The sequence below is a fragment of the Anguilla rostrata genome, chromosome 8 (assembly GCF_018555375.3).
Source record: "Anguilla rostrata isolate EN2019 chromosome 8, ASM1855537v3, whole genome shotgun sequence".
In the NCBI taxonomy this organism is placed as follows: Eukaryota; Metazoa; Chordata; class Actinopteri; order Anguilliformes; family Anguillidae; genus Anguilla; species Anguilla rostrata.
The window spans coordinates 5,234,044-5,259,523 of NC_057940.1; the positions used below are offsets into that span (position 1 = coordinate 5,234,044).

At 44.4% G+C, this 25,480-nt stretch overlaps 2 protein-coding genes across 6 annotated transcripts in view; both read right to left on the minus strand.

The window, feature by feature from the left end:
* LOC135260300 (kin of IRRE-like protein 1) overlaps positions 1-5,656 on the minus strand; it is a 49,648-nt gene extending 43,992 nt beyond the window's left edge. Inside the window, exon 1 of the mRNA XM_064345543.1 lies at positions 5,273-5,656. Within this exon, the coding sequence (XP_064201613.1) occupies positions 5,273-5,318 (46 nt within the window). The 5' untranslated portion in view covers positions 5,319-5,656. The remainder of the gene's footprint in view (positions 1-5,272) is intronic.
* Positions 5,657-8,606: 2,950 nt separating this feature from the next.
* Positions 8,607-25,480, minus strand: part of cadm3 (cell adhesion molecule 3) — a 51,877-nt gene continuing 35,003 nt past the window's right edge. For 3 of the 5 annotated variants that reach the window (XM_064346044.1, XM_064346045.1, XM_064346046.1), the window contains exons 8-12: positions 19,289-19,461; positions 18,700-19,059; positions 14,343-14,363; positions 12,471-12,596; positions 8,607-11,667 (exon numbers count right to left, since the gene is read on the minus strand). In XM_064346044.1, the coding sequence (XP_064202114.1) occupies positions 11,549-11,667; positions 12,471-12,596; positions 14,343-14,363; positions 18,700-19,059; positions 19,289-19,461 (799 nt within the window). In that variant the 3' untranslated portion in view covers positions 8,607-11,548. The remainder of the gene's footprint in view (positions 11,668-12,470; positions 12,597-14,342; positions 14,364-18,699; positions 19,060-19,288; positions 19,462-25,480) is intronic. The other 2 variants (XM_064346048.1, XM_064346049.1) reach the window with 2 other exon arrangements.

A 25,480-nucleotide genomic window follows, 5' to 3' on the forward strand; every position in this document is an offset into this window, starting at 1 on the left:
CCGTTCACTCATTGCTCCCCACGTCCGTCCTGAGCGCGGCGCAGACCTGCACGACAGACCACACGTCTGCGGCGCGGTCATGTGACGCTGCGACCCTTTCCCGAATTCCGCCCTCCGTGTCTCCGTGTGACGTTTCCGCACCCCCCGTGACTTTTTTTTCCGGCATCGCTTTTTTGCTTCGGGGCCCACACGGCTCTCGAAGGTCTCCGGTCTCGCGTAAATCAGGTGGGGCAGCGGTCACCGTGCGGGCTTCCGTCCGGCAGAGACGTCCGCACGTCTGCGGCGAAGCCGACATTTCTCTCGACTTCGGCGTGTGCTCCGGCCGGTCCGTCTCAACCGCGAACCGTGGACCCCCGGCTGGGCCCGATTGCACCTAGCAACGGCCTACAGCTTTCACGGAACACAGTGTTCACCGATCCCACGACCATCGCAATAAATCTCATGTGTCGTTTCGTTTTTTTCCCCCCATTTTAGGCAGCGGAGATTTCATCATCCGCTCCAGAGTTTGCCGACTTTTTGACGGTGTCAGCAGAACCTTGGCATAGCTGAGGACCATAGCTGAGGATGCCCCTAAACATTCACACACAACACGCACTGAACAGACGCGCAGCAGGCTAAACCACACGTAGCTAACGTTACCGACTGCACACCTTACTTCGCCAAGCTAGCCACCCAGCAAATTAAAAAAATACAGTACACTTTTCAGACGAGTTCCTAACTTTGTTGTTGACGACATACAAGTTTGATGTTGCATATCTAACACTCTGCTTTCTTACCATCGTCGGTAAGCTTAAGACTCTTCCAAACCAGGGATTTATGTTTCTCTCTGTGTCCAGGACTGAGAACCACGAGTCATAAATGTTATTCATAGCATATGTGCGGACTGACGGTGCCTTGATTGAGGGCACAATTAGGCTTCAGGTATTTAAATTCAAAAAGTAAAAACGTGTTCATTGGCAAAATAGTTTTAAGTTGTATGATCATAAAAAGCAGGCCGTTTTAACAACTAATTTTATTGCATTAGAGTATCAATATTCTTAAAACTGCAACTGAGCAGATCCCATCCCAATAATTGAATGTTGAATTTCACAATCGAATGCCAATTTGAATTTTTCAGTACAGTTGAATTTCACAGTTAAATGCCAATTTGAATTTTTCAGTACAGCCCTAGAATTATTACTATTTATTATTATTATTATTATTATTAGCAAAAATAATTAATCAATAAATCAGAATCATTTTACAGAACAAGCGCAATCAGGTCACCAGCCCTGGAAGACATGAGCCAGTTCAGCTTAACATTAATTCACAAGGCAAGTCACTCCTTTGCAACGGTTACCGGCAAAAAGGGAAAGTAGAAATTACCCAGAGTGCAACAGCAAGGAGGAGTTCTAATAGATGCCAGGCTTGGCTTAGACAGTGCTGTTACTGGCTGCCTCGATTTCAGAGGAACAGCAAGAGAACACACACACACACATTCACATACACTGACCATATCTCTGCAGTACAGTAATAGTGCACACACACTGACCTTATGTTTGTAGCACAATAAGAGGAGGTGTATGCTAAACTTATCTCAACAGCACAGTAAGAGTAAGAGGACAAACTTATCTCTGTAATACAGTATGTGTGTACACTGATCATAGGCCTAGTCTTACTGTACTATGGAGATATGGTAAGTGGACATACTCTTTTACTGTGCTATGGGAGGACATCTTCTATTACTGTACACTTACTCTCACTGTACTACAGAGAAAAGGTCAGAGTATGCATACTCTCATTGAGCTACAGAGGTAAGGACAGAGTATGCATACTCTTACAGAGATACGTTCAGAGCACTGTATGCATACTCTCATTGAGCTACAGAGATAAGGTCAGAGTATGAATACTCCCACTGTACTACAGAGATAAGGTCAGAGTATGCATAGTCTCATTGAGCTACCGAGATAAGGACAGAGTATACATACTCTCACTGCACTACAGAGATAAGGTCAGAGTGTGCATACTGTCATTGAGCTACCAAAATAAGGACAGAGTATGCATACTCTTATAGAGATAAGGTCAGAAACATGCATACTCTTACAGAGATAAGGTCAGAGTATGCATGCTCTCATTGAGCTACCGAGATAAGGACAGAGTATGCATACTCTTACATAGATAAGGTCAGAAACGTGCATACACTTACAGAGGTAAGGACAGAGTATGCATACTCTCATTGAGCAACTGAGATAAGTACAGAGTATGCATAGTCTTACAGTGATAATGTCAGAATATGCATACTCTCATTGAGCTACCAAGATAAGGACAGAGTATGCATACTCTTACAGAGATAAGGTCAAAAATGTGTGTGCACTTACGTGAGTGGCCTCATTTCCACATCTCCCATTGGTGTGTAGCTGTATGTTTCTGAGATGAACTTTCACCTTTAAAGGTTAATTAAATATATGGCACACTACCTCTGTGCTGTTTATTCGAAAATCCCAAGTGAAGTTGGGGAGGAGGGGTGGGGGGTGGCAGACATGTGTACCATGGTGGTGGGGGGGGGGGGTGTCCCACTGTGTGTGGACGGGCCCCATAATTTGCTATGGGGACTAGGATAATGCCAGGGCTGGTCCAGGTTACGACTGACCATAGTGTTGGCAGGTAGGTAGCGTGTAGGGTGCAAAATGAAGGGTGTAGGGTGTAGTATGTAGGGTGCAGGGTGCAGTATGTGGGGCGAGTCTCCAGGGTGTAAATGTGATCAACTGTACAGTGCCGGACTGAAGTGTTCGCATTAGGAACAGTGAGGGGGGCTGACGGTCATACTGTAACCTGATAACATGGTGAGCAAGAGCTGTCACAGTCCATCCTTCACACGCAGACATCACAACTCAGAGCTAATGACTGCAAATGCACCGAAACACACACGCAGCAGAAATAAATCTGCACAACCAGCACCGGAGGATGAAGCGTACACACGCACGCACACACACGCACACAGTCACTCACACACACACACACACAGTCTCTCTCACACGCACATAGTCACTCACACACACAAACACAGTATCTCTCACACGCACGCACACACACACATTCTCTCTCACACGCACACAGTCACTCACACACACACACACACAGTCTCTCTCACACGCACACAGTCACTACACACACACACACACACACACAGTCTCTCTCACATACACACAGTCACTCACACACGCACACACACACACACACACACACACACACACAGTCTCTCTCACACACACACAGTCACTCACACACACACACACACACACACACACACAGTCTCTCTCACACACACGCACATGCAAGCGCACACACAGTCTCACACACATACACAGTCTCACACACACCACACACACACACACACACACTCACACACACAGTCTCTCTCACACACACACGCACACAATCCCCTTGTCTGCTGTAAATATTTTACCCCTTTATTTCTACCTTTTCTTACCTATTTAAATTGTAACTCTCCTTTTTTGACTCAACAATAACTGCACCCCCCCTCTCTGATCTCTAAGTCCCCCCCCCCCCCCCCCTTTTCTGTCTGCTTCAATCATCCATCGCTTTGCCTCATCCTGACAGCAGTTTTCTTCTTTTGGAAGGTTGAACTTGTTCCCTCAGTTCAGTGGGAAAGTGTTTTGTTTTTTATCAAATAAATCACGAGGTGACAGAAAAACCAGAGAAGGAAAATTCAAATATCACCTCAACATATAATTAACACATCACAATTGAATCAACAAGTGATTTTTCCTTTCTTGGTAAGGTGTTGACAGCGTTTTCGCACTGATCCAGAACCGAGTTTTTCTGTGTAAAGACAGGAGAGAGTCGTGGACTAAATTCAGTATTTACAGGTAACATTCATACGTTACATTTTTATTTGGATGTGCCATCAGACAAAGACACCGTCGGGTTGAGACAGGTGCAATGGCAGGTATACGGTGCGCGCGGGAGAGAGAGATCTCCTCAGCAACCGATGATGGGCAGGCACCGGTATGTGGAGCCGCGAGAGCAATCGCACAGGCACGAGCACGAGGGGGCTGCTGTAATCAAACAGGTCGCCTCACGCGCCACTGTCAACCCAGCCCTACATACACAATATTACAGCCACGTCCATAGAGACTATGATGTGTAGGAATATATGATAAACATTAAGCCATTCGTGAGATTGTTTTCTGTTCAATACATCTGCACTGTCAATGTCTTTCCAATATATACGTTCCCAATAGTACATAAGCCCTAATAGACAGGCCATCCTCATATGTGCGGACACTCACGGGCACGGGCGCAGACAGGTCGGCGCGAGACTCAACCTGCATGCTAAGAGCTCGCGAGGCACTGGCATGCACAAAGCCGGTCACACACAAATAGATTAGCCTACCACACCACCGCTGATATCGATCTTACCGGAGTTCAGTGTCTCCAGTGCCCGTCTAACCACTGCCATGTCCTTCCTTCCCTCCCGTGAATGTGCCGTCCGTCTAACGGACATGATGCAACTAAAGTGCTAGGGATGCCTACGACAGCCACATTTAACAATTATTTCAATTTAAATAACACTCTCACTCGCGGGACCGCGTATCTTCAACCGTCATAGCTACGAAATATGTGCGGCTGCAAATGTTCTCCGCTCCGAAGGTCTCCGTCGTAGCTAATTAATGACGCACCCACGGATGTCAGTTTCCGAGAAAATTCAGTTACCGTTTTAGAATATGTCATAATTTCTATACGGTTACGTGGAAATGTCATACGACCAGGCTGCCGATTTAAGCTGTCGCCCGCAAATATGTTCCAGAGTCTCACACAACGCTGTCGCGTTGAATTGCAGCCATAGCTAACGACATAACTAGAGGTTCCAGCTAGCTGAAAATGAGGAATTTTAGCTGTACACGCAGAATGCTTATGCCCCCTTTTTATCCATTGTCCACAGCCGTGTGGATTACATATTAAAGTGGACAGTTCCTACAGAATTAATGCATCAGCTAACTTTGCTTAAAACAAAATAAATGCTTTAAGGGGTACCGTTTAGGCAAAGCATACTACTTAAAACCGTTACGCATAGTCAGATGAACGAGCAGCAGAGTTCGGCTACACGCCGAATAGCTGAATACACATGGAAACAGGGGCAGAAAGAAGAAAAAAAACTTACATTCCAGTTTCAACAAAGACTCGCGCTTCTCACAGCTCCCCTGACCCTCGAGGGAGAAACAGAACCAAGCCAGTCGCTAATTAGTGATTATTTTAAATGGTCTCTTACCTTTGTGAAAACTGAACGCCAAAGTTAGAAGCCACAGATTGTGCATGGTTTATCCGAGCGCATTTAAATTCCTCCCCTCGATACGGTCCGTTAGATGACTTCTGTGTGGAGACACCATCAAATCGCCTGTTTAGTTCTTTATTTCTCAGTTACGGGTGTTTGTAATCCCCTTATCTCCTGCTTGTCGCGTTTGCCCCCCGTCCGCGCTCTGCTTTCGCCTTCTTGCTTTTTATTTTTATTTTATTGTTTGGGGTCTACCCTTTTCTTTCTACGCTGCCTGCGTCTCTTCAGTGCGCCGCGGCGATCCGCTTTCTCATTAAAAAGCGAATTCCTCACAGAAGAATTCTCCCCCGTCTGTGTCGTTCCCCTCCTCCTCTTCTCTCCCTCCCTCGCTCTCTTCTCTCTCCCTCCCTCTTTTTCCCACACGCGCGCGCGCGCACACACCGTCGGTACCACAGCACAAGAGCCCCCCCAAAATCTCGGTTTTGGATTTTTTTTAGGAAAATAGCGCCATTTTTCAATTGCGGCAACATATGGTACTACACATCACTGTGTGCGTGTGTTTGTGTGTGTGTGTATATACGCGTGCGCGCGTGCGTGCGTGCGTGCGTGTGCGAATAACAAAAAACTTTATATCTATAACTTTATATAGCACAGTACATACAGGGAAACGAGTCGTTCAAAGTGCTTCATGTTACAATAGAAAGACATTGTGGCGAGCGTGTGTGTAGTGACAGTGTGTTAAGTTCGATTGAGGTGCTCAATGTGTGTAATAGTGACGGTGTGATACATCTGGTGGGTGTGTTAAGTGTGTGTAGTAACACGAATAACTCAGGACCAGGATAGCTTACTGGGCTGTGGCAAACTCCTAAACGTTATTTTGAGATGGCCATATCTTTGAGCCACAGCCCAAGACTATGTTGCCACGAGCATAGCCTATGATATTGTAGAAATTGTTTTTTTCTTTCTTTCTTCAGTGAGTTCAGCCCTCTGCCCCTCACATACACCAGTAAGCAACAACAGGCAGTTCAACAGAAGCACAAACCACACAGACACGTTGACAGGCTTTTGTGGCCAATCTTGTTAGTCTGCGGGGATAGATTCTAAACCAGTCCTGTTAAAAAGGCCCTAGCAACCAAACAGCCAATAAGACAAGGTCCGTAATGAGCTAAATGCTCCACATAAAAAACACACGCCAAAGCTATGAAACTATAGAACTAGACTAATAGAGAACGCTATACACAAAATAGCATCATAGAGACTACGTTCTCAATTCTGTGGTTGTCAGGCGCCCTCTGCTGGCTATAGGTGTGCATAGTTTGCTGAATGCAATTGCGGTTCCCTTGGTACCTGAATGTAAGCTTGTGACCATTTAAAGAGACGTCCCCCTACCAATCTACGTGTTTCTCCGTTTACGTTTTGTTACAAAAATAAAGATGCAAAATGTTTCTAAGGAGATAAAACGGGTTCCATGCCCAGGAGCACGAATATATCGTCACTGATATGCTTCAGTGACTGACCTCTAAAAGGACAGATTTTTAAAATTAGTTCAAGGTCATCCTAGACAAAGATAAATGTAACAGATGTAATGTAAAAAAAAAAAAGTAACATAACGTAAAAGGCAGGCACTAATTATCATTGAGCCAGAAATGTGCTTTGCCATTACGGATGAATAATATGCATTTATGTTACCAGTATGGCTGTAACATTCCACTCTTTGATGCTACACATGTACCTCCAGCGCCATGTACCTCCATCCAGCACTTATTGTGCTTTGTATCATTGTCTTGTATGGTGTAATTTGTAATGCCTACTAGTTTGATTTAGCGTAGGTTAGGTCAGAGTAATGTTCACTGTGTGAACTGGACTTAATGTGTGCAAGGCTACAAATAACTGTACAAAATGAGCATCGTTCCTTATCGGACCTGTGTTTTGTAGTCATTCCAATGACCTTTTGTATACATTTATTGTGTGGCGCTTTGGATAAAAGCGTCTATGTTCGTGTGCGGGGTTTGGTCTGGGAGAGGGGAATCGGGGTGATCTGGGGCTATTCCAGCTGTTCAACTGTGCACATTAAACCTGGACTGCATGTTCTTATCAGCAGGAGGACTTAACCCTTTAAAGGCATGAGAGCACAACTGTGTGATTGGAATGTTCTCAGCTGAGCATTCTAATGCTGATGTCACAATCAATACTGGTGACCGAAAGCAGTGGAGTTCTAGAGCACTTGGACTTGGAATTTCAAAATAGAAAATGAAAACGCTAAAACGTTCCAACAGACCTACTCTTGAAGGGGTTAAACATATGATTCTTGTTTCAGTAAACAGCCGAGACCGGGGAACATATCACCGCACATGTGCGAGAGCCGGAGTCAACAAAAGAACCAAAAACCACCCGCCAGCAAGTGTGGAGAAGTATTTATTTATTTATTTATTTGATTTACTTGATTTTGACTTTGGTTTGGTTGAATTATTTTTTGATCAGGATCATGGGGTGAATGGGAAATCTTAATTAATTAATTTATTTATATTAGTTGCACAGTCTACTCTCACGTGCTCTTGTCATCAGTGGGTAGAACTGTATGATTGTTTTCTTTTTAAAATGTGGGTTGTTAAACGACAATAAGCAATTTATTTAAGAGGCCACATGAAACTTGCACTCGCTCATATTGCTCATATTACTATTACTACAGCCATTCAGAACACTGTACAACCGTTACATTAATGCCAAATAAGGCTGGTCCGCATATATTTCAATTACTTTAAAAAAAATTTTTTTAAAAACAATAAAACAATCCTCAATCTTCGCCCACCTCTGCATTAAAAAGACAGAAAATTTATTTGAACTTGTCTGTTCCTGTGAGCCTACAGCCTGAGGCAGGTAAAGGAGGATGGGCTCCCCATATGCTGAGTTTATGTGAGTTTGCTCCTTCTCGAGGAGTCCTTCCTTCGCCACGGTTGCCTTTGGTTTGCATTTGTGAGGGTTTAGGCCAGGTGAATTGCAAACTGTGAAGTGTACTGCATGAAATTATTTGTCAAATGAGCGCTATTAATATAGCTTTGATTTCACACCTCAAATGGCAAATCGTGATTCGGAGGTAATCGTCCACCCCAGTAGTTTGTTCCAATCACCTGGATTTGCTAATTAGCACAATTATTCAGCCAGGAGGTAGAGCTAATTAGTGAAATCAGCCTGGCTGAATTCATGGGTGGGAGAAACACACAGCAGGACTTTTACTTTCTTACCTCTGGACATTCCACCTGTGTTTGACACACACACACACGCCCACATTTATGTGAACTTTTCGCTCTAACATTAATCATAAACATCAAAATAAGTTAACCCAAATGCATGTTTATTTGAAGAACTGTACGTATTGATATTGTAACAAAAAAAAAACAAACAAAAAAAAAACTCCACTTTGAACAATACAACAGTTCTCTGTAGAACGTCCTACTTTGATGACTTATTGGTGTTTTCATCATCATTGATAGAAAGTAACAAAAACAATAGTACCATTTCCATGTGATATGAATATTTTATTCAAAGGGAAGACTTGTCATCCAAAATAATACCAACGCAGCCTGTCATTCAAAACAAAACATCAATGAAAGTGTGAAACTTCACAATTTCCAGCTGTGTCAATTTGGATTAGTTATGAAGCACCCCTCCCTCCCTCCCTCACACACACACACACGCACACACACAGATACACACACATGCACACACACACACATGCAAGCATACACCACAGCCACAGACTGCATAATGTCCCTACCTCACCCTCACCCACCCCCCCCCCACACACACACACACACACACACACACACACTCTTCAACTTGTGTATGCGTCTGTGTGTGTTCCAATGTACTAAAGCATGTGTTATTTGTAAGAAGAGGCAGTAAAGGCTACACTATATACAACAAATTATGGTAAAATGGGAAAACTGGTAAACAATGAAATTCACATAAAAACCTAAGCTAAAATTCTAAGTTTAGCACTCCTAGTAAAAATGTAAATAATGAATTGCATTTAAAATAACACAAAGGAATATGCACAGCTATAAAAAGATTGTAATAATTTAAAATGTAACACTTTTTTTAAACACACATTGCTAAAACAGGACAATTAAGAGCCCCATTGGTCTCATTCTCAGCGGGAAGAAGAAGAAGAATGAGACAGGAAACACTGAGGCAGGCTGCATTACACTGCCCTCCAGTGGTGAGCTGTGGCCACTGCAGACAAATGCAACTGAAGTGGAAGTTTATCCATACATAGATACAGAGTCACATGACCGCTTTCTCCCATCCCGTGAGGAGAACTGGAACATATACAGAAACTGGGCAGAACTGTCGGTATATACAGTTATACTGAACAGGAGAGAAATCCCTGAACATTTCAAATATATGTGGACAACAATCAAGCAACAGTGCTACAGAAACATATCAGTCATATCGACAGTGCTATAAAGAATACCAACACAGCCACTGAGAATGCCAAACTGCCAGGTATAGTGTGCTGCAAATGACAACATTGCAGCCAATCTAGCAATATATTTATATATGCATATTCCATGGGTGTGTGTGAGAGAGCGTGTGTGCGTGAGAGTGTGTGAGAGTGTGTGTGTGTGTGTGTGTGTGCGTGCGTGCGCACGTGTGTGCGAGTCTCTGCGTGCGAGAAGGGAAAAAGGGAGAGCGATGGAAACGGGTGGTTAGTGTGAAAGAGAGAGGAAGGGGAAATGCAGACATGCATGAGATTTGCGATATTTTATATTTCATGAAAATACCTACAAGAAAGAGACAGAGGGGGGAAAGACAGAGAGAGAGAGAGAGCAATGTCCCCTGCACAGTCTAAGATTGAGACACAGAGTAGCAGCAGAGAATGAGAGTGAAAATGTTAAAATGATGACTGCTTAAATACTCAGATATACGTTGTCTGTAGGCAGGAATATTGTTGTTAGCTTAATTTCTCCTTTTCATATCTAGGTAACTGTGCATGCTTGAGCAGCATAGGCCCCGGGACAGCCAATCAAAACGGATTTGAACGAAAGGATAGAGGGACACAGAAGAGAAAGGAGGGAAGGAGGGAGGTAAAAAAAAAAGAAGAGATCTGGAGCATTTTGGTAACCCTGGGATAACAGTCTGCCAGGCTTCCCCTCTGCAGGAGCGGGCAATCCGCGACGCGGCTCCACAACCGGAAGTGACGTCACCACAAAAGCAGTCTCCCTCAAAAGTGTGAAATGAAACGCAGCGACCGTTAAAAAAAAAAAAGACTAAGGTTATCGCGATCGCGATCGCGACCGTTAAAACCGACGATGGCTTTCGATGTGAATAAACCCCTCGTGACGATGACGAAAAGGAATGTAATCGCCTTCCCCCTGAGCAGACCACTGTTAGCCGCGCGACAACGAACAGCAACACAACGAGGCAAATCTGAGAAAACCGAACTCATACAAACATCTGCTGTAGTTTAAGATTCTATTTGGAAACAGTTTTTTTCCCCACCAGATATGTTTTTTTTTTTCACCGCAGCATTTCCACACAGGTATGAAAAAACAGGCAGGCTATAGAATATATACCGCAATACCAGACATAGCAAGACATACGGAGCGCAAGAGAAAGATAGAGAGAGAGATAGAGTGAGAGAGAGAGTGAGAGAAAGAGAGAGAGAAAGAGTATTTACAGTACACTGAACCATTTTCTGTTGAGTAAAAACAATGCTATATATTTATATATATTTATATATTTATAGTGGAATCCCACACATTGGATGTGGAGGCTTCTTTTAGTGTGTGGCAGACAGAGTGTTTGCAGGGCTCTATAAAGTTCTGTTTCCTCGGATAAGACAACTAAGGACGTCACAACGTTATAGCTCCGGTCTACATAAGCTGTTCGGTGTGCGTGTTCTGCGTTTGAGAGAGAGTGCGTACGTCTGCATATGTGTTCGTGTTTGAGTGTGTGCGTGTGTTTGTGTGCATGAGAGTGCGTTTGTGTGTACAAGGTTGCTTTTTAGTTAGTGTGTCAGTGTGTATGTGTGTGTGAGTTTAATGCCTTTTGTTAAAAATCAGTTTAATTCTGCTTCTGCTGTTTTTGATTTTTTTCTGTCTTCAGTTCTTACTTTTTCTTTAGTTTTCTCTCTGCACCTTCCCCCCCCACCCCCACGAACGCACACACCCACAGCGTGCAGAAGGCAGACGGATGCCGCTCCTCCTCTTTCCCTCCTCCTCCCTCCATCCCTCCCTCTATCCCTCTCTCCACCCCTCCCTCCCTCCCTCTCTAGATGAAGTACTCTTTCTTGTCGTCCGCTCCAGAGTGACCCCCCTCCGCGTTGATGATAGCCGTGTCGGCATCGGGCGCGTCGTCCGAACCCTTCGCCTCGTGAGTCAGATACGTCCCTGCAGCGGGGGGGGGGGGGGGGGGGGGGGGGGAGGGGAGAGGGGAAGAGGGTGAGCGAGGGAGACAGAGAGGGAGGGGAGGGAGAGAAAGACAGAGACAGAAAGACATCCCTCAATAAGCCGTTATAATAAATACGTTGTAACCAAGCTGGCTGGGCTTGGTTAGCACTGAAGCTAAGCAGGGCTGGGTTTGGTTAGCACTGAAGCTAAGCAGGGCTGGGTTTGGTTAGCACTGAAGCTAAGCAGGGCTGGGTTTGGTTAGCACTGAAGCTAAGCAGGGCTGGGTTTGGTTAGGACTGAGGCTAAGCAGGGCTGGGTTTGGTTAGCACTGAAGCTAAGCAGGGCTGGGCTAGGTTAGCACTGAAGCTAAGCAGGGCTGGGCTAGATTAGCACTGAGGCTAAGCAGGGCTGGGTTTGGTTAGCACTGAAGCTAAGCAGGGCTGGGCTAGGTTAGCACTGAAGCTAAGCAGGGCTGGGCTAGGTTAGCACTGAGGCTAAGCAGGGCTGGGTTTGGTTAGTATTGAAGCTAAGCAGGGCTGGGCTTGGTTAGCACTGAAGCTAAGCAGGGCGGGGTTTGGTTAGCACTGAAGCTATGCAGCGCTTGTTTTGGTTAGCACTGAAGCTAAGCAGGGCTGGGTTTGGTTAGCACTGAAGCTAAGCGGGGCTGGGCTTGGTTAGCACTGAAGCTAAGCAGGGCTGGGTTTCGTTAGCATCTAGCCAGCCAGTTTAATTGTTTCATTTGCCTCCCTCTCCACCTCAGCTGACACGTTAATGTCATAGCGGCATTTGGCTAGGTGTCTCACCTTTGTGTCTGATCAGGTACCTGCCCAGGACAATGAGGAGACAGAGGAGGATGAAGACAATGACCGCAACCACTCCACCAATCACAGCGTGGTCAACCCCGGAGGAGGTGGACATGGCGGTGGGGTCTGCAAGAGGAGAACAAAAACCGGCCAATCAGGAGACATGTTCCCAAAACAGGGCAAATCAGAGGGAGCTGTCCCAGGAAAAGCCACCAATCGGGAGAAGCATATCCGAAAAAGGACCAATGAGGGGTAACATCCATCCAAAGGAGTTATATTTACTCTTAAATTAAAGGTCAATACAAGGGTCCACAACAGGGGTAGGAACACTGACACAGGAGAGGCGGAGTCATCACAAGAGCAGCCTGAGGGGAAGGATCACACACACACACACACACACACACAGTGGCCATTGGACTTACAGCCTGCAATTCCACCCTCTAACCACATGAGGGCGATAAAAAGCCTCCTCAGTCACCAGTTTGGTGACGATCAGCAATCATCACTCTCGGGTACCTGAATCATCCATAGTGGTGATTTTATCACTTCCGGGTCGCGTGAGGACCGAGGAGACGAGGACGGATAAAAATAAGCGGTCGGAATGAACCCAACGTGGAGTTTTGACTTCTCCACGCGCGTCTGTTTAGCTCAGATGAACTAGCCGAGGTTTGTCTCCCTGCACATTTTTCAATCAGTTTAATAACTACAAATTCCATCGTGAAGAATTTAATTTAGAATTCAAAAAAATTCTAAATTCTAAAATGTTTTCTCTTAATGTTCCGTTTCTTCCACCATTCAAAACCAAAAGGCACCCAGTGTCGAAATGTGGCAGCAACTCATCATCACTGATCATTCAAGTATGGCCATTGGTGTAAGTTGCGTGTTTGGGTTGTGTGTGTGCATGTTTGTGGGTGTGTGTGTGCGTGCGCGTGTGTGCATGCATGTGTGAGTGTGTGTGTGTTTGTGAGCACATGTGTGTGTGTGCATGTGTGTGTATGTGGGGGTGTGTGTGTGTGAGTGTGCATGTGTGTGTGTGTGCGTGTGTGCACTCCTGAATTAAAAGATATTGCAGCAGTGGGATGGGCCTACTTAAAATTTGTAGAAACATAAAAAGAAGAACTTGCATACCACTAAAAATCAGGATAAATCCATTAGAGAAGGGTCATAAAGCTTAAAGTTAATGAAAAAAATATAATGCTATTCAAGCACACTGTAAAAAACTTAATATTCATCACTCTACACCACTCAGTACAGTCATCGAGGCCCCGTGAATAATATTCTTATAAATATGAGTGATATGAAACACTCACAGAATTAATACGAAAACTGTTGTGTGAGTGTGCGTGTGTGTGTGCGTCTCCAAGGGAGAATGTGTGTATGTTTTGTGTGTGAGCCCAAACACGTGTCACAGACATATGTATGAGAATATGTCAGTGTGTGTGTGAAAAATGTGTGCATCTGTGTGAGACTGTGAAGGAGAATGTGTTTATGTGTGTGTGTGTGCACGCGCATTTTTGTATGTGTGTGTTTGTGTATGATAATCTGTGAGAGGACGTCTGTGTGCGTCTGTCTGTCTATCTGTCTGTCTGTCCATGAGAGAGAATATGAGAGTGAGTGTGCATGAGTGTGTGTATGCATGTGTGTCAGGGCGTGTGTGTGCCCGTGTGTGTTTGCGTGTATGTGTGCGTGTGTGTTTGATCACATATTCTCTGTAGGGGGAATACTGAAACACAAAAAGGGGACAGACAGACGGACAGACAGACGATGACCTTAAGAAACACAGCAGAATAGAGGGGCCAGACAAACGAGCGGACGGGTGGACAGACGGACGGACGGACAGACAGACACAGAAGACAGGTGACTGGACTGTACCTGCAGCGCTGTCTGCAGAATCTTCCCAAGGTGACGGAATGAAGAATGAAGACGGAGGGTGACGGAGCCACAGGTGTGGGAAAAGGAGTGAGTGGAAGGAGAGATGGAGGCAGCAAATGACAAGAGGAAAAGAGAATCAGTGAAGAATGGGCAGGGGTGTGGGGTGTGTGGGGGCGGGGGGGGCGGTAGGGCGGGGCGGGGCTGGGCTGCAGAACTAAACTTCCCACATTCCATCTCAGGCACTCACCTGGAGCACAGGTAACACCTGAGCCATGATGCGGCAGTGTGTAAGTATGATGGGTAAGGAGCTGGTCTTGCAACCTGAAGGTCACAGGTTTGCTTCCCAGGTAGGACACTGCCGTTGCACCCTTGAGCAAGGTACTTAACCTGCATCGCTTCAGTATATATCTAGCTGTATAAATGGATGCAGTGTAAATGCTATGTAAAATAGTCCTGTGAGCCGCTCTGGATAAGAGCATCTGCTAAAAAATGCCCGAAATGTAATGTAACGTAATAACATGGTGGGGTGACGTAGCTCAGGAGGTAAGACCGATTGTCTGGCAGTCGGAGGGTTGCCGGTTCAAACCCCGCCCTGGGCATGTCGAAGTGTCCTTGAGCAAGACACCTAACCCCTAACTGCTCAGGCAAATGAGATGCATCAATTGTAAAGCGCTTTGGATAAAAGCGCTATATAAATGCAGTCCGTTTACCATTTACATAGCACCCCGACGCCCATAAACCCGTCCCACAGCCACAACATCCAGGAGCACGCAAACAAAACACGCCTCGTATCCCGTTCACAAGGAAGGACTGCAGTCTGCGCTTCGCTACGTTCGCTAAAATAAATGGGTTTCTCCTTGAAGTGATAACAACCATGCAATAAAAAGTAGAGGAGGATGTCATTTAGACGAGCCTACCGTCGTATTCCCAAAGAGGTGAGTTTAAATTTTGTGTGGACGTTAAAATCGGAGGAGAGGTATGCTGCTATTATAAGCCAAATTTTAAAAAAATAAATTGTTTATGAATCGTAGCAAAGTCAAGGGGCGCACCTGCATAAGTAACAAATCAACAGCCTCATAACACAAAAGGAGGCGTGCTCTACTTTTCAAAAAATAAATTTTTCAATAGCTGCCAAATAAACAGGGTTTATTTAGACTGGATAGTAACACACGAGACGTAAACTTTATTTTCTTCGCAACCACATTTCCGCGACCTCTTTTTTTTTTTTAGACCACTTTACATGCCAATCAGTCAATGAGTCAGCAAGAAGAATGACAGATGCTACAAGTAGCCTCACTAGACTCTCAAAAATAATTATGTCACTTCAAAGAATGCTGGAATAAATGTACATGATAAAAAGGGTTATTTCAGTAACACGGCACTGGGAAAAAATTGACAGAACACAACATATCTGGCTTTCTTAAAACCCAGGTCAATTTTTTACTACATTAGGTCAACTCCAAAATGGCTGGGTTGTCAAATTAACTCGACAACAATTTTATCACTGTGTAGACCACTAAAACCTCCACTTTTAGGGTCTACCAATCTATCCAATTTTTTAAATAGTAGCGCTACTCATCCACGTCAGGTCATCAATGTCATTTAAAATTGGGGATACGTGTACTGTTTGTTCTCCGTGCCCACACTCTATATTCACTATATTACTATATTCACGACAAAGATGCGGAGACTTTGTAATTTAAACGATCTTGCAACGCAGGTTTTGTAGCTTTTATCGCAGGCTGCGCTGAAAGCAAACGCAGTAGTTAACAGAGTCGGTATCTTTTTTTTTTTTTGTTACATGCATTTAGTGATTACCACTTGATTTTCCTAAATTGAATTTATCATTTAATCGCCCTAACGTGACGTGAAGAAAGAAGCTGCGTGTTCGCCCGCTAACTGATTATTCAGAACATTGACATCACTGAATGAAATAATCAACGAAAGTGAATGAAAACAGGTTGAGTCCAATGATCAGTTTAAAGGGAAGGTTACAGTCCTGTCTAATTTCAGCTCAGCAACCACCACTGTCAGGATGTAAGCTCATTAGTGAAATCTGGTGGCGTGGTGTATGGTTGGAGCAAGTACTTGCAGACACTGCGGCCCACAGCACCTGGAGTTGAGTAGCACTGATATTTCTCTGAAGCGGGCCAAAATAAACAGAGTTAATCTCAACCAGTGCTGTGTTAAATGTGTATTATTCATGATGGGCTATTGAGGAATTATGATTATTATATTGTCTAATTATAATTGATCCGTCTGTGACCAAAAGAGACTCTCAAACAGGCGCCGTCCACTACTACAATCGATACGAATCACATTCGACTTTTTAAACATAAATTTATGTAACTGCTGATGATAGCCAGTGAAACCGGACATATTTTATGGACTGGGATCATTGAATTGTCTTTTTAACACTATCCCCAACCTACAGCATGAAACAAAAGCTAGTCAGCAAATGAAGCTAGTGAAATAGCAACCTGCTATTTATAAAACAGACCCCTGCCTAAATCCAAAAATAGCTGGCATGATAGGCCCAGAAGAATACTGATAGCTGCTTGCCAGCAAAAGAATACTGTAGCTAGCTTACTAGTAAGCTTGTAGCGTACATTAACCCACAACCTAACATGATTGAAGTTCTAAAGTATTCATTATACATCACATCTGCCTGTCAGATAATTCTGACTACATACAGTACATGTATTCACTGATAAATATAATGGGGAAGACAGCAAGCTAACGAAGAGACAGCTAGCGCTAACTGTATATTGTGTTCACTTGCCAGTGAACTAGTGGCATAGCCACTAACTATAGTCACTAACTATATCTGCATAGTAACTAACCTACTACCATCACTACTCTCAGGACTGCCGCCATGGGCTAGCAGTGGCCACCACACTTTGTCACCATCCAACCTGGGCATCGCCTTTAGTCGGACGCATGTCCGTTGTCAGCACGCAGTGGTGCTTCGTTTAGTAGGACGCATGCACAGGCGGTGCCGGCTAAAATGTGTCTGCGGAAGTGAGTTGCACCGTGGGTCTGGACGGCTCCGTGCTTGTTACTACTGCTTCTACCATTTTCAATGCTGATAGTCAAGTACTTTCTACCTTCCTAAACTTGCTAGTAAGCAGTATAGCTTGCTCTATCTGGCTGGCTAGCTAAAATGTTGCTGTTGCTAATGAGAGTTTTATATAAACTTGAAAGTGTTAAGATTTACACAGCTATATTTGTATTTTGTAATAAAAAAATGTGAGCCTTCACGAGTTGGCAGAGGCAAGCGAACCAAAGTTTTTTCCCTCGACCTTGTTTCTTGTTGCATGTAATATTTAACTGTGAAATTTATTTTTTATCCAGTCTCATAAAAATGCACAGGGCACAGCCTGAACACATTGTCAACTGACTCGTGTTTTTGTGACTCTTCCCTTAATATTTAAAAGGCCGTATGTATTATTTTGTGCTTCTGCATGCAGGAGAGAGAGAGAGAGAGAGAGAGAGAGAGAGAGCGCAATGAGGCAGAATATGCTAAATGGCTATGATGTGCAAAATCTCAACACTGCGAGATTCTACCAGAGGTGATCTGCCAGAGGTGGGCGATAAGACCATCAAAACACAGAGGGCGGGGTTCAAAGGTCAAGGGTGCAGGCTGAACTGTATTTTCTTGCTTTTTCTCACTCACTCACATCCTTTTAAATCTAAAAGCTGCCCTGGATCTTCAGATCTGATTTTAACGTTTTACTAAAGAATCTTGTCAATTCCTAGCCGTGCTATAGTCATCTGCCAGATCTCAGAGTCTCTGTCTGTGATGCCAAAATGAAGCCACGCCCCCTGGCCTAACAATTGAGAGTGCATAACTGGACAGGAAACAGAAGAAACCCCTCCAGTCAGTTCCATATTTTTCGTGTTTAATGCTAAGATGAAAAAAAAAGTGTTTCAGAAAAACTGACAATCCACACCACAATACCTGTTGCTAGAAAGGCTATAAGCAGTGTCAGTTGTTCTGACTGTAACTGCTGCTGCAGTGTCTGGTTCTGGGTGCTGTAGTATCTACATTTATGAATGTCAGTGCTACAGTGTCAGTGGCTTTGAGCGTCAGTGCTGCAGTATCAGTGGTTCTGGGTGTCAGTGTTACAGTATCAGTGGTTCTCAGTGTGAGTGCTAAAGTATCAGTGGTTCTGAGTGTATGCTCAGCGTGGTTTCTGTAGTGTGCAGTATCAGTGTTCTGTGTCAGTGCTAGCGTGTTGGTGTGAGTGTTTAAGTGTCATGCTCAAGGTGCTGCAGCATCAGTGGGTCTGAGTGTCCGTGCTGCAGTGTCAGTGGTTCTGAGTGTCAGTGGTTGTGTGATTTTGAGCATATTTACCTGTGAAGCTGTAAAGTCCATTCAGCCGTATAGGAACTGATGATGGAGTAAGAGAGGGAGAAAGGGAGGAGGAGAGGAGGGGATGGGAGGGAGATAGAGAGGGAGAGCCACTTTCCGAGGGAAATAAAGAGCTGGAGAGAGAAGAAGAGGCTAAAGGAGAGGGAGAAGTAGACATTAACAAGGGAGGAGAGGTATAAGGAGAAGTTGACATTAAAGAGGAGGCAGACGAAGAGAGAGAGGAAGAGATGAACGAGAGAGAAGGAGAAGAAGAGGAAGAGGGGAAAGAGGCAGGAGGAGAGGAAGGAAAGAGGGAGGGATTAAAAACAGAGGTAGGATAGAGGGCGTCTGAATGCGGGTGGCCTGGAAGGCGTTGAGGGGAGGATGGGAGGATGCAAAAGTGGATAAAACGAGAAAAAAAAGAGGAGGGAACACGTGAATGGAAAATGAGTGAGAGAATCGAACAGAAAGAAACGAAAAGAAAAATCAGAAAAGAAAGGTGAAAAAGGTAAAAAAAAAAAAAAAAAAGTATGCACAACAGCAGACGAAAATAAAAGGACGGTGCGAGGGCGTGGCGTGGGCGTGGCAGTACCTTGCACCAGCAGGGCGTAGTCGGCCAGGCCCGTCCCGATCCCGTTGTCCACCTGGCACAGGTAGACGCCGTTGTCGGACTTGTTCAGCTGCTCGAAGCGCAGGAAGCTCCCGTCGGCCTTGACCAGCGAGGGCAGCGAGCCGTCCTTCTTCTCCCAGAGAAAGGAGGAGGGACTGAGAGAGAGAGAGAGAGAGAGAGAGAGAGAGGGAAAGGGAGAGAAAGGGTGAGAGAGAGAGAGGGAGGGAGAGAAATGAGCAGAGGGAGAAAGAGTGAGATTGAAAGGGAGAGAAATGGACAGAGGGAAGAGAGAGATAGAGAGAGAAAGAGTAAAAGAGAGAGAAATTAACAGAGGGAAGAGAGAGAGAGAGAAAGAGAGCGAGAGATAACATTTATTAGATTACCATAAATACCAACATTTATTTCCGTGATTTCTTTTATAGAGCACATATGAGCAGATTGCTGTAGTACTGTTAACGGTCTGCTGTAAAAAAATGAATGTCAGTGAATTTTATGGTAGAAGTCTCTAAAATAGCGAAGGTCAAATGTAAATAACTGCATTATTTACGGTCGAGCCCCATAATAGATTTAACATCTGCTAGACATATGGCCTGCCGCCACAAGCTTAACATATTGTTAGCCTTATTTACAGTGAGCTCCGTAACGTTTGGGGAAAAAGGCGTATGTTTATTCATCTTGATTTGGCTCTGTTGTCCACAATTTTATATTTATAATCAACCAGTTCCCACGTGGTTAAAGTCCAGCTTTTATTAAAGGGTATTTTTTTTATACGTTTTGTCTGCACCATGTAGAAATTACAGCACTCTTGGTCATAGTTCCCCCCATTTCAGGGCACCATAATGTTTGGGTCAAATGGCTTCACAGGTGTTTCTGATTAGTCAGATGTGGTCAATTGCTTCCTAGGTGCAGGTATAAGAGAGCGTTTCAGCGTCTAGTCTTGATTCAAGGCTTTCGGTTGCCGTTGGTCGTCTGTTATGGGCGTCTGTCAACATGACGACCAGCGTTGAGCCAATGAAAGTCAAGGAAGCCATAACGAGGCTGAGAAATACGAAAAACAGTCAGAGACATGTGGCCGCACCTTAGTCTTACCGAAATCAACATTTCAAACATCACTAAGAAGAAAGACAGCGCTGGTGAGCTCAATAATTGCAAAGGGCCAAGGAAGATCCCCTACAGGTAAAGACTAAGAAATCTCACCATAATAAAGAGAAGCCCCAAAAGACCTGTCTAACAGATCAGACAGTCTTCAGGAGGCAGGCACGGATGTGTCAGTGCCTGCAGTCCACAGAAGACTTCACAAACAGAAATACAGAGGCTACACCGCGAGATGCAGTCCACTAGTTAGCCACAAAAACAAGATGGCCGTGTTACAGTTTGCTGAGAAGTAGCCTACCTACTGTAAAAGAGCCCGCAGAGTTCTGGAAAAAATGTCTTGTGGACAGATGAGACAAAGTTTCACTTGTATCAGAGTGATGGTGACAGCTAAGAGAGTAGGCCAAAAGGAACTGCCCAAGATCCAAAGCACCCCCCCCCCCCCCATCTGTGAAACATGGTGGTGGGGATGTTATGGTTTGCGCATGTATGGCTGCCACAGATACTGGCTCACTTGTCTTCACTGATAATGCAACTGTTGATAGCAGCAGCAGAATGAATTCGGAAATGTACAGAAGCATCTTGTCTGCTCAAGTTCAACCTCCAAACTCATTGGATGGTACAGTACTTCATTCTACATTAAGACGATGATCAAAAAACATACCACTAAAGCAACAAAGGAGTCTTTTAAAGCCAAAAACTGGAAAATTCTTGACAGGCCAAGTCATTCAAACGAACTGAAACCAACTGAACGTGCGTTTCATATGCTGAAGAGAAAGCTAGCAACTAGCCCCTGAAACAAGCAGGATCTGAAGATGGCTGCACTACAGGCCAGGCAGAGCATTACATTACATTACATTACAGGCATTTGGCAGATGCTCTTATCCAGAGCGACGTACAACAAAGTGTATAACCATCATCACCAGATAAGATAATAAGTGCCTGGTGATGTCTTTGTATCACAGACTTCAAGCAGCCATTGCATGTATAGGATATGCAACAAAGTACTAAACATGATTACTTTCATTTACATAATATTAATATGTCATAATATTAACAGGTGCCCTGACATGGGGAGGGCAATGTATGAAACATATTGCAATTTCTGCATGGTGAAACCAAACTGTATAAAAATACCCCTAAATAAAAGCTGAGAATGTGCACTTTACCTACATGTTAATTGTTTGATTGCAAATCTGAAATTGTGGAGTACAGAACCAAATCAATCAAAGAGAAAAGTATTTGTTCCAAACGTTATAGAGTTCACAGACTACGGTCTACGGTAAAGTTCGCCTGCTGTTTTACAGAAAAATAAAAACTTAAAAAATTTTTTTTTTTGTGCTACTAAACATTAACAGTGTGCTGTAGCAGTTACCATAGTATTAATAGCCAAGGGTGTACAGATTGTGGTGTGTGAGAGTGAAATTAGCACAGACTCTACATTACATTACAGGCATTTAGCAGATGCTCTTAGCCAGAGGTTGTCCATTTATGTATGCATACTGAAGCAATGCAGGTTAGGTACCTTGCTCAAGGGTACAACGACAGCGTCCTACCTGGGAGCTGAACCCGTGACCTTTAGGTTACAAGACCAGCTCCTTACCCATTACGCTACACTGCCGCCCACAGCTCTACAGCAGCACGTACACCCTCTGGCAATATTGACTGAAGAAGAACCGCAAGACGATGTGCTTATTCAAGATAAACAACAACATATCTGCTTTCTGACCAAATGAAATTAAAGTAAGTGCTTTTAGACAGCGTCACAGCAGAGCTTGCAAGTGATGCTAATACATTAAAATTGGCAAGAGACTGGTTAGCTATTAGCCGACTTCCTGTTGCCCTGTGACAGTTTGCAAGCTGGGTTATTAGTCGACTGGCTTCTCGTGAGCAGACTACGCTAACGAGAGCAAACCTCAACAAATGTACGGCAGTGTCGCACAACGGGTTAAGAAACCGGTCCGAATTGCTTGAGCAAATATCCAGCAGTGTAGCCACGGATGCAATGTAAATGCTATGCAAAAAGTTTTCGCAAGTCCCTCCGGATAAGAGCGTCTACTAAACGCCTGTACTGTAATGCAATGATTTTTTAACAGACGTATAAAATATCTAGCGGTGGGCCGTTAGCTTTTCATTTAGCGTTAATGGACTTAGCGGCTCACTCACTGGATGCTGCAATGCTACCAGGGGGAAGAAAAACTGACAGAACAGAGGCAGAAAGAGCCATTGCAAATGACAGGCCATCAGCCAATAAATGATTGACGTTCCACTGAGTGAAAAACAACCGGTCTCCGTTACGGCTTTGTGATTGGTTGGTCTTGAGAACGCGCTGTGAACGTGCGATGGGCATTCCTCCAATGAGACCTCAAAGCCGGAGTGTTTCTCAGCGAAATGGGGGACAGTAAAAGTCCGGACAAGCTTAGTAAAAGGAGACTCAGGGGTGCTTTGATTGAGGCTTTCAAATTCATAAAGGGGATCAACAAAGTGAACTACAAGAGATTCTTCAGGTTGAGTTCTGTTAGTAGAACGAGGGGACATAAATGTAAATTAGCAAAAGGTAAATTCCATACAGACATTAGGAAGAATTTTTTCATGCAGAGAGTAGTCAATGTGTGGAATAGCCTGCCATGTCACGTAGTAGAGGCAGAAACTCTGGGGCTTTTCAAGACTAGGCTTGATGCGGTGTTATATACTATCTAGTCTGTAGATTAATCAGAGCACTAATTTAGTCAGGAAAATGGCGAGCGTTGTCGGGCTGAATGACCTGTTCTTGTCATTATGTTATGTTATGGAAATGACCAGCCGGATATGACCGGCCAATCCCAGCAAGAGGACATTAGACACAGGGATTCATTGACCATTGGAGGGAACAAATCAGATATTTCTCAGTGACAGAACAGGATGTTTTGCCCACCAAAGGTCCTCTGCTAAGTCCATGTTAGTAACTGTAGTGTCAAAACAATGTGGAGTAGTGGTCTGAGCAGTATCAGTAACAGCAGTGGTACCACAGTATAGAGTAGTAGAGAGTAGGTTTTATACAGAAAACGCAAGTTTATAAGCATAGCGTCACCTAACAGACAATCTAATGTAATTCGAAAATCAACCACCAGAGGGAGCACTGCTCATTTTTGTCAAATTATAGTACTTTTAATGCTGTTCAGTTTTAAGCAAGTTTTAGACTTTAGACTAAACACAGTAACGTCTACATACACAAGAATGTATTCCCTGTGTGTATGTGCGTACATATGTATGCAAATGAATATCTGTGTGTGTATGCTCAAATAATGTGCATGTGCGTGAGTGTGTGTGTGTGTGTGTACTTCTGCCTGTAATGTGTTCCAACTGTTTATATATTTGATTATTGATCACAGAAATAACTGTTTCAGCCTATTATAGCCTAAACCATTTCAACCTATTATGACCAACACCAGTTCAGCCTATTATGACCAACACCAGTTCAGCCTATGGGAGGGAGAAAGGGATGAAACAGATGGTTGGAGAGGAAGAATGATGGAAGGAAAGAGGGATGGAGAAGGGATTGTCAGGGGTGCAGCAACAGGAAGGAGTCTGTTGAAAAGAGGAGAGAGATCAATACAGAGCTGCACAAGCAGACATCATTCATAATGCAGAAGAGAGAGAGGGAGAGGGACAGAGAGAGAGAGAGGAGAGAGAGAGGGACAGAGAGAGAGATGGGAGGAAAGAGTGAGAGAGAGAGGAGAGAAGGAAAGAGGGAGACAGAGAGAGGTTAGAAGGGAGAGAGGGAGAGGAAGGGAGGGAAAGAGGAAGAAAGAGGGGAAGAGAAGGATGGAGGGAGAAAGAGAGGAATACGGGAGAGAGGGAGGGAGAGAGGAAGGGAGGGAGAGAGAAGGAGAAGAAGGGAGAGAGGGAGGGAGAGATGGAGGGAGAGAGAGAGAGGGAAGAGGGAGAGAGAGAGAGAGAGGACGAGAGGGAAGATGAGGGAGGAAAGGAGGAGAGAGAAAGGGAGAGAGAGGACGAGAGGGAGAGAGAATGAGGGAGTGAAAGGGAGGGAGAGAGAGAAAGGGAGAGAGAGGACAAGACGGAGAAAGAAGGAGGGAGTGAAAGGGAGGGAGAGAGAGAGAGAGAGAGGGGTTGAGGGCTGCACCACAGGGCAGTGCATTACACCACCCCGTTTTTGTTGCGCCATTGAAAGTTCCCTGGGGCGGGGGTGTGGTTTTAACGACTGCCGATTTTCAATAAGCAGCACTGAAATGGGAGCCAGCCGAGAGGGACTCCTAACCGAGCACACCCCTCTTTACCTGCTCCCCTGGAGCTCCCTCTGAAGAAGCCTCCACCCAAACCTTAACCCTGCTCCCCTGGAGCTCCCTCTGAAGAAGCCTCCACTCAAACCTTAACCCTGCTCCCCTGGAGCTCCCTCTAAAGGAGCCTCCACTCAAACCTTAACCAAGTACAGACTCACTGACAACAGCCTCAATCTAAACCTTAACCAAGTAAAGACTCACTGACATCAGCCTCAATCTAAACCTTAACCAAGTAAAGACTCACTGACAACAGCCTCAATCTAAACCTTAACCAAGTAAAGACTCACTGACAACAGCCTCAATCTAAACCTTAACCAAGTAAAGACTCACTGACAACAGCCTCAATCTAAACCTTAACCAAGTACAGACTCACTGACAACAGCCTCAATCTAAACCTTAACCAAGCACAGACTCACTGACAACAGCCTCCACTCAAATATTAACCAAGTACAGACTCATTGACAACAGCCTCAATCTAAACCTTAACCAAGTACAGACTCACTGACAACAGCCTCAATCTAAACCTTAACCAAGTAAAGACTCACTGACAACAGCCTCAACTCAAACCTTAACAAAGCACACTTTCAAACATTAATTATATACCAACAAGGCCCAATATTTTTAAACAAGCAACAACAATTAAAAACAAAAACAACAACAACAAAAAAAAAATCATCACCACATATCTAATCAAACATTAACAGCAAGCACATGTTTGTAATTTTAAAAAGATCAGAGGGACACCCACACACACTTAGTTCCTCACCTACGTAACCACGGAAATGAAGCGTTGGAAAAATTT